The sequence below is a fragment of the Poecilia reticulata genome, linkage group LG15 (assembly GCF_000633615.1).
Source record: "Poecilia reticulata strain Guanapo linkage group LG15, Guppy_female_1.0+MT, whole genome shotgun sequence".
Lineage (NCBI taxonomy): Eukaryota > Metazoa > Chordata > Actinopteri > Cyprinodontiformes > Poeciliidae > Poecilia > Poecilia reticulata.
The window spans coordinates 30,423,136-30,431,946 of record NC_024345.1 but is presented as its reverse complement, the minus strand read 5'-3'; the positions used below and the strand labels follow the sequence as shown (position 1 = coordinate 30,431,946).

Genomic DNA, 8,811 nt, shown 5'->3' with positions numbered 1-8,811 from the left:
GTACACACAGTACACACACAGTACACACAGTACACACACAGTACACACAGTACACACACAGTACACACAGTACACACAGTACACACACAGTACACTCAGTACACACACAGTACACACTCAGGTTACATCAGGCTCACTGGATGATGGATGATGGATGGATGATGGATGGATGCTGACCTCCAACTCCTCGTCCCTGACCGGGTCAAAGGTTATCGGGGGAATCTTGGCCTCGTCTCCACTGAGCTCCAGTAACTTGCTGTCAGAGCGTCGCAGCGTCTCCCTGGAAGATCCGGTTGAGCAACAGGTGGGGGCGTGGCTTTCGATGAAGGTGGTCTCGCAGCAGGCTCCGCCCCCAGCCGCAGGGCGCGGGGATCCAGCTGCTGGGGAGGCTCCGCCCCCGGCCTGTGGGTGTCGATGAGGCCACCACGTTCTGTCGGCCCCGCCTCTGCTGCTGCGCCCTGCATGGCGCTGCTGCTGCTCCTCAGAGGGGTCAGAGGTCAGACTGCGACCTGGAATAGGAACAGGAAGCTGTCACTATCACCTGCTGGCCCTGAAGAGGCCCAGAGAGCAACCAGTTCACCCTCTGCTGGCTGGTCTGCTCTGTCCTTCTGAGGAGGAGGACGCCCCGTCTCCGTCTCTGTCCTCCATCTTCCTGCTCAGCGTCTGTTTTCAGAGTCTTTCTTTTGAAAAGCTTCCAAAGCTGCAAATGATGGATCTGGTCAGCTGGTCTCTCAATGCAACTGATGGAATATTTTCTCTGGGAAACGGGAAAGAGGAGTCCTGTGTCCCGACGGGACATCCTTCACCGGATACAGGATGGATCCTGGATGGAAGTGGAAGACCGTGTGTCTGACGACGCCGTCAGTCGATGATGAAGATGTAGATGGTTGGATGCATGATGGCCGATACCTGGATCATCAGGAATGTGGGAAGACGCTGGCGGCCGTTTAGGCCACATCATGGCTGCCGGGTTGGTGGGATCTGCAGGGCGATCAACACTCAGACTGAGACGATACGGGAGCTGAGCCGCAGACGGGTCCGGTCCTGGAACCGGGCCGAGGCCGGGCAGCGGATCTCGGACTCAGGGTGGATACGCTGTAGTCGCCATGCAGCCTTCGCCCTGAATGACACGACGACGCCAGGCCTGAATCTGGTTCAGGACCAGGCCAGGTCCAGGTCTGCTGACAGGGACAACGTCCTCACAGGCAGATTTGTTCAGACCAACACTTTCATCTGCTTTTGCCTCATTGATGAAATAACCAAATGAGGTCAAAGGTCGCTTGGCACATTGAGACAATGTCATCTGCAGGATGTGGCATTGAATTTTTATGTTTCTAAAATATTTCTGAACGCTCTTGTAACCATTATAATAGGTTATGCATATCATGATTTCTTATTTTTATACGTAAAATAGGCTGAATTTGTGTAATTTAGACTGAGTATAAAACCTGTATTTTCACTAACATAAAATGTAACGATTCATAAATATCATGAGTGATGGAGGTCCAAGGATTGAATTCATGCACTTATTTCGCAGGAAAACAATTGGGATTAAAACTGTTCCATCATATTCTAAAACTAAAATAGTTTGACTCTGTATTTAAAGCTGGACCTGATGCCAGTTCTGACGAGGCCCGGCCTGCCTCAGTCACATCCTCATGTTCTGGTCGGGTTCGGTCTCCTGTGCGCCCTGCTTGGTTGCCATGGTTTCCACATAAAGCAGCGCTGCGACCATCTCAGCATCCTGAGTTCTGGATCAGACTCCCGGTTCGGAACCTGTTCATGCAGCAGAACAATCTCCACGTCCCCCCGCCATCATGGCTGTTTACAGGCAGAAATGCGTGAAGCTCATGATGAGAACTGAATTCCCACACACTGGCTCTGACGTCATCCCTGTGATCACGCGAGCGCACATACTCACCTCGCAAGGTGAGGCATGAGGGTCTTCATCTGAGGGGTTGTTGTCCGTCCTCTGACCGGCCCCAGAGCGCTCTGAGCCGGGCAGCCAGCTGACAGAGACCCGCTGAGGAGCCACGGAGCTCCGGACTTCTGAGAGCCGACAGAGGAGCTCGGCGGGCGGGCAGCAGAGCGCCCAGGTGTCCGGGAGGCTGGAGGCTGGGTCTCCTGCAGAGGAGGAGGAATGAGCTGAGAACACAGAGGAGGTGTTCAGTTCAGAGCTCCTCCTCATGGTCCTAAAGCCCCGCAGGTAAGAAGACATCTCTGCTCTCTGAGGAGCTCCAGCCTCCTCCAGGGGCCAGATGGAGGTCTGACCCGGATCAGAGCCGGAAGAACGGTTCCTCCTCACACGGAAGGGGAGGTTCAGCCTCCTGGAGAACCTGCTGAGGTCCTTCATCACTGGAACAGCTGAATTTTTTAATAAATAATTAGTAATTTTGAATAATTACGAATTATTCGTAAAGGCGCCCCCTGCTGACCAGAACACTGCAGACACTCTGCTTCAGATCCATCAGAACCTCTGATGGATCTGAAGCAGCTTCACATGAACCATCTCAGCTTTTCACAGTTGTTTCCACAGGAACTGTTGTCTCCTGTGTCAGGTTCTGGTTCTGGTTCCGGTTCTGAAAACCCTGAACGTGGCCTTCTTCGCCCTTCTCCGTTCTTGAATATAAGAACATGAAACAAAAAGAGCCTGAAATAAAAACGGTTAGAAAACATAAGCCTATGAAATAACTCACAAAACAAAACACCCTAATGAAATAAATAAATAAAACTATGACTGACARCATGATCTCCAGATTAACATTTAGATTTGATGTTAGACATCAGTTATGCATGCATGACAGGATTTATTTCATTTTGAGTCATGCTGATCTCCGTAGAATCCAGGATCCTCCGAACAGAGGGGGCGCTACTGCGCTAACAGCTTACCGGAAGATCAGCACAGAGGCGGAAGACGCGCTCCGTGGTGTGACAGTGCGCATCAAACCTGCGGCAGAACCCGGACAGAACCTACAGAACCAGGCTGGAAAAGACTGCGTTAGGGCGAAAGAGGAAAGTGCGCGCGCAGTTGCAGGTGCGGGACTCGCCAGGTAAACCGGACTCACACTGAGGAGGGGGGCAGGTCCACCGGGTTCCGGTCCGGAGCGGACGACTGTGTTCTCTACACGGTTTGTTTAGAACTAGAACCGTTCCGAACCACTTCGGTTTAGCTTTGGGTCTACTTCATGTGCTGTCTGTAACCGGAACTGGGTAGCTCTAACAGCTGCTGGACCCGGTTCTCCTCAGCCGTTACCAGGTTCTGGTGTTTAGCCGGGCCGAATTCTCCGGAACATCATGGACCAGCAGACCAGAGTCTTGCGTGACCCACGACTGCAGCAGGTTCTGGTTCCTGGTGGGTGTAAACTTAAACCCTGTGAATCCGGAGCGGACTTCGGTGTGACGTCAGCACGTTGCGTCAACGGCACAGAGGGATAGAAACACAATTAGTTGGTCAACTACCTAGTTAGCTAGTTAACGGTCACGTTAGTTAAGCTGCTAACTAGTTACATTATTAGTTAAACAGTTAGTTAACCTGTCGATCACGTGAGGTAGAAACCGTGACCTGCTGACTCGTGGAGCTGCTCCCTGATTGGCCCGTTGACTGAAGGAACCTCAGGACCTGAGTGGGCCCGGTTCTGACGGATCCAAGGGCGGACTGGACTGTCCTGCTGGCGGCAGGGAGAGTGCAGCTGAAGAACCCTTGACTGAAACGTCCAGAGGACACCTAGAAGGATGAAGGTTCTGCTGAGAGGGGTTCTGGTCTGAAGGTTCTGGTCTGGGTCAAACTCCTCCAGACTCTGAGGATAAAACAGAACCAGGTCCAGTTCCTCGACCCGTTTTCTGTCGTGTTGTCTGATGTGTGTCTCTGTTTCCATAGCAACCATGGTGGGCGAGCGCCGCAATGGGAACCTGCTGGTCCAGCTGGGGCCCAGCCTGCAGGCGTACCCGGAAGAGCTGATCCGCCAGCGCCGGACCCATGATGGCCAGACGGAGTACCTGATTCGTTGGTGCCTTGTCACTGTGGACGACGGGTCCAGCTGCGGGGGCGGAGCCGGCGAGACGGGTGGGCCGAGCGGGGGAGGGACCGGCGTAGGCGGGTCCGGTGGATCCACGTCCGGAGAAGCTAAGCCGGAGAACATCCTGATGTGGATGACGATGGAGGACGTGTACGCCAACTGCCCCACGCTGCTGGGCAAGAGGAAGGCGGAAGCGCAGCGCCCCCTACAGCCGCAGGAGAAGCAGCTTGGCGGCGAGGCGGCGGACGGCGCCCCTGAGGGCGGCGAAGAGTTCCCGGCAGACGTGACATTCGATGAGGTGGAACTGTCCGACATGAAGCAGGACGTGAAGAACCTGGTGTGCCGCGCCCGGAAGCAGATGGCAAAGAAGAGCGACTTTTCCATCAACATCATGCACACCATCCACGTGCTGAGCGCCTACGCCAGCATCGGCTCGCTGGTCGGCGTCTTCAAGGAGACCGGCGCCCTCAACCTGCTGATGGAGCTGCTGTGCAACAAGGAGACGCAGACGAGGCGCAGCGCCGGCAAGATGCTCCGGGCGCTGGCCTCACACGACGCAGGTCAGCTGCATTCTGGGTAACCTGGCCTGGGTGTAGGGCTTAGTTGCTGTGGAGCGGGCTGACCCGGATAGACCCGGTTCTGACCCGGTGCCCCTATGTCTCCCTGCAGGGAGCCGGGCTTACGTCCTGCTGTCCCTCAGCCAGCAGGACGGCATCGAGCAGCACATGGACTTCGACAACCGCTTCACGCTGCTGGAGCTGTTCGCCGAGACGACGTCCTCCGAGGAGCACGGCATCTCCTTCGAGGGCATCCACCTGCCCCAGGTATTTCCACCTGCCCCAGGTATTTCCACCTGCCCAGGTATTTCCACCTGCCCAGGTATTTCCACCTGCCCAGGTATTTCCACCTGCCCMRGKWWTTYCMMCYKSCCCAGGTATTTCCACCTGCCCAGGTATTTCCACCTGTTCCTGGTAGCCCCACACCTGGGGGGTTCAGTTTCTTTTAGAATTAGGAAGAGCTGCTATCTGTGGGATACTGTAGCAACACAATTCTGTTGGTTTGGGTCGGAACCAGACCAAAATCAGATGGTTCTGATCTGATTCTGATGCGGTTCTGTCTGTTCAGATACCCGGGAAGTTGCTCTTCTCCCTGGTGAAGCGATACCTGTGCGTTACGTCTCTGATGGACAAGCTGAACACTGCGGGGGCGGAGCCAGGCTCAGAGAGACCGGACGGTAGCCCCGCCCCCACCTCCTCAGGCTCTGCCCACCAGACAGACCTCCTCCGCCTTCAGAAGGAGTTTGACTTCACCATGGCTATGGCCAACCTGATCTCGGAGCTGGTCCGGGTCATGGGCTGGGACCGGAACCGGAAGCCCCCCGACGGCTCCGGCCGGCAGCCAGGAGGGGGCGTGGCCTGCAGCGAGGAGCGGGCGGAGGAGGTGCCCCGCCCCATCCTCCGCTCCATCTTCCAGCCCCGTTTTTGCACCACATCTGTGTCACCGGCTGCTGGCTCCCCGGTCTCGGCGCCGGCAGCCACGCCAACCAAGAAGAAGGGCGGAAACGGCTTCAAGGCGCGGTCGGACTTCAGTAGCCGCTCGGCGTATGTGGAGTACGTCCAGGACAGCCTGAAGAGCGGCATGGCGGTGCGCATGCTGGAGGACTACGAGGAGGTGAGCGCCGGCGACGAGGGCGAGTTCCGCTACAGCAACGACGGCTCGCCGCCCGTTCAGGTGAGGACCGGGTCCTGCTGCCTCGGTCGGCTCGGAGCCACTTTAGGATCACGCTGTGCTGTCTGCAGGTCTACTGGAACTCCCTGTCCAGAACCTACTGGGTCCACTGGCACATGGTGGAGATACTGGGCAGCGGAAGCAGCAGCCAGTCCGACAGGGAGACGCAGGAGAAGGCCTCCACCCTGACCGAAACGCTCAAACTCACCGCAGGTAAGGTGGACTTCCTGCCCGCTATGCCTCCTTCTCCTCTCCTCTCTTCCTCTCCTCCTCCTCTGCCCCCAGTCAGCCAGACGTTCTTCTCCAAGCCGCCGGGCGGCCTGTACTCGCTGCCCTACCTGACGGAGGCGCTGCAGGCGGAGCCACTGCTGCTCAGCCGAGCGGAGTGGTGGGAGGTGCTGTTCTTCATCAAGAAGCTGGAGCCCAAGCAGCAGCAGGAGGTGCACAGCTTGCTGCAGCAGAGCTTGGAGGACCAGGTGGGGCCCCTCGCCGTGTCCCCTGTCTCCGGGTTAGAGCCGGTAGACCCATCTCTGTCCTCTGTCCAGGAGGTGCAGCCAGACGATGCGTCTCTCATCGGCCTGTCCGTCCCCGGAGACGTGTCCAAGAAGCTGCTGCACTACCTGAAGCAGGCGCTGCCGTCCTGGTGCCTCGGCGACCTGCTCTGCTCCCACGCCTTCTGCAAGCACTACCTGCGGCGAGGAGGAGGAAGCCTGGAGGACGAAGAGCTGCTGGGTGAGAGTTGGGTTCAGGGACCTCCTTCCTGTCTCTGCCACGCTGCTCACTCTGCTTCCCTCTACTTCTCTCTGCAGCAGAAAGCTCCTTGGCTCCACCCGCTTTGGGAGGAGGAACACCGAGCTTCACCTCCTCATCGTCGGCCTACTCTTCCTCAGCTAAAGGCTCAGTTTCCAAGAAGGCCAAGAAGGAAGTTCCTCTGGACTCTGGCTGCTCGGAGACGGAGAGCGAGCTTCCCTCTGAGGACGACAGCAAGTATCCAGACGACCTGGAGGACAAGATGAAAGGTGGGGACATCTTCATCATGACGATGAGGAGCGACTGTCTCCGTGTTGGTGACGAGGTGTAATGCTGTCTTCCTGCAGTGTTCAACAACCCGCGGGTTCAGGGGAAGAAGAGCCTGCTGGAGAAGCTGGGGGAGGTGGTGGACATCCTGAAGAAGGGAGGCTCGGCCTCAGAACCCGCCCAGCAGCTGGCCGCCGTCCTCTTCATCACTCGGCTGCTGGAGGAGAAGAGTGTGCAGGACAAGAACTCCATGAGGAGCGATTCAGCCCAGACCATACGGTGAGGGACCTCAGAGTAGCCCCTGTCCAGGACATAGACTGGACCAATTACTCTGTCCAAGAAATAGCCTGAGCCGGTGTGTTTCTGACAGTGACAAGGTGCTGAAGCTGCTGGTGGAGCTGCTGGGCTCCTCCTCCAGGGATGTGGTTGTGAGCACGCTCAGATTGACCCACCTCCTCATGTTAAAGTACGAGTGGAGGGTGTGCTTCGCTACGGAGGGCGGGGTCAAAGCGGTCCTGTCATGCATGCAGGAGTTCTCCACTGTGGTCCACGTGCTCCAGCTGGCGCTGGCGGTAAGACTCACCGTCTTCTCTTATGTTGTTGAGGATGATGATGATGATGACCCAGTCCTCTTTCTCAGACGCTAAAGGTCATCACCGGCGCCAGTAAGCACGACCTGCGCAGCGTCGGCAGCAGCCTGCCGCTGTCAGAGTCGGGAACCCAGATGATGCTGGAGATCTTCGCCAGCATCGGCTCGGCCACTCCTGAAGGCTCCAAGGGCCTCCTGAGCACCATCCCTTCTGCCATCGACCTCATGCTGAAGTCCAAAGGGTGAGTTCTCCTTCCGAGACGCAGCTCCCCGTTCCCATGACTCCCTGCTCAAACCGCTCTTCTGTGCAGCTGCATGCTGTCGGTCCGGAACGGGCTGCTCGTCATCATCATGCTCATCGCCAGCCACAAGAGCTTAGCAGAGCAGCTGGTGGCTTGCGGTGTCACCGCCATCCTGAAAAAGTGTTTGACACTGTCCAGGGCTGAGACCATGCTGGCCATCATCGCCCTCAACCACATCTCCATGGTGCACAAGCTGGAGAGCAAAGGTACGGGTCTTTGGTGCGGGCACGACCAAGGCCCCTTTCCCTGACTCGGGACTGTTGCTGAGATCGTTTTGCTCCTGAACAGATCCAACTTGCTGCAGGGTCAAGGGTCAGGGGAGCAGTACTAGGCTGGTTTACATCGCCTGGTTATTGGAGAACCGCAGGGCTCTGGTTCGGCCCAGTTCTCTTTGCTATACATCTTCCAATTGATAAAATTACTAGACGTCACGGTATAAATCTCCACCGTTATGCAGATGATACTCAGTCATATCTAGACACAAGTCCTGATGAGGCCAGTCAGATGATGGAATGTCTTGAGGAAATTAAAACCACCAGTGTATACCTCACTGTTTTAATCTATGAGGTATGTACCCTGTTCACTTTAGTCTGTGAGGCAGATGCCTCGTCTAGTTTATTCCATGAAGCAGCTTTATTTCTGTATTTAAGGTGAGCTCAGGCAACCACAGGTTCTATGGACCACACAGGTCCTGTTCTATGAATAAACCAGGTCGTCTTTCTCAGAGAGCCAGGACCAGCTGGACTTTAAGGACACAGAGCTGCAGATGTTGGTGGTGAGCCTGAAGGAGCTGACGGTGACCAAAGAGGTGATCCAGACCCTGGAGCAGCTACTGTGCGACGATACGTCCCAGCTGGAGGACGAGCGCCGACAGGTACCGTAAAAGATCTGTTCAAACCCACAGAACCCGTGCTGCCGCCGTGCAACAGCTCATCTCGTATTTTTATGCAGGTCACCCACAGCCGGGACACCTACCAGGACCTGGTCCGCCTGATGGAGCAGCACCGAGCCGACCGGGCGGTCCAGCTGTCCATCCTCAGGTAAGGTACCACTGGTGCTTCTGGAGCTGCTGCTGCTGTGGTGGTGCTGCTGGTGTTGCCACCAGCGGCCCCAGTGGTGCTGCTGGTGTTGCCACCAGTGGCTCCAGTGGTGCTGCTGG

General features: G+C 56.5%; 2 protein-coding genes across 10 annotated transcripts in view; one reads left to right on the top strand and one right to left on the bottom strand.

Moving 5' to 3' along the window:
- syndig1 (synapse differentiation inducing 1) overlaps nucleotides 1-2,013 on the bottom strand; it is a 5,364-nt gene extending 3,351 nt beyond the window's left edge. The window contains 3 exon segments of the mRNA XM_008430516.2: nucleotides 126-359; nucleotides 362-1,821; nucleotides 1,922-2,013. Coding sequence (XP_008428738.1) covers nucleotides 126-359; nucleotides 362-464 — 337 coding nt within the window. The 5' untranslated portion in view covers nucleotides 465-1,821; nucleotides 1,922-2,013.
- Nucleotides 2,014-2,116: 103 nt separating this feature from the next.
- The window catches only part of cul9 (cullin 9), a 24,603-nt gene continuing 17,908 nt past the window's right edge, over nucleotides 2,117-8,811 (top strand). For 2 of the 9 annotated variants that reach the window (XM_017308894.1, XM_008430524.2), the window contains exons 1-14: nucleotides 2,871-3,034; nucleotides 3,878-4,576; nucleotides 4,686-4,840; nucleotides 5,142-5,747; nucleotides 5,816-5,957; nucleotides 6,030-6,220; nucleotides 6,290-6,476; nucleotides 6,554-6,763; nucleotides 6,842-7,040; nucleotides 7,132-7,333; nucleotides 7,402-7,592; nucleotides 7,662-7,858; nucleotides 8,378-8,526; nucleotides 8,604-8,692. In XM_017308894.1, coding sequence (XP_017164383.1) covers nucleotides 3,883-4,576; nucleotides 4,686-4,840; nucleotides 5,142-5,747; nucleotides 5,816-5,957; nucleotides 6,030-6,220; nucleotides 6,290-6,476; nucleotides 6,554-6,763; nucleotides 6,842-7,040; nucleotides 7,132-7,333; nucleotides 7,402-7,592; nucleotides 7,662-7,858; nucleotides 8,378-8,526; nucleotides 8,604-8,692 — 3,212 coding nt within the window. In that variant the 5' untranslated portion in view covers nucleotides 2,871-3,034; nucleotides 3,878-3,882. Of the gene's footprint in view, nucleotides 2,207-2,868; nucleotides 3,051-3,877; nucleotides 4,577-4,685; nucleotides 4,841-5,141; nucleotides 5,748-5,815; nucleotides 6,221-6,289; nucleotides 6,477-6,553; nucleotides 6,764-6,841; nucleotides 7,041-7,131; nucleotides 7,334-7,401; nucleotides 7,593-7,661; nucleotides 7,859-8,377; nucleotides 8,527-8,603; nucleotides 8,693-8,811 lie in introns of those variants that run through there. The other 7 variants (XM_008430517.2, XM_017308895.1, XM_017308897.1 and 4 more) reach the window with 6 other exon arrangements.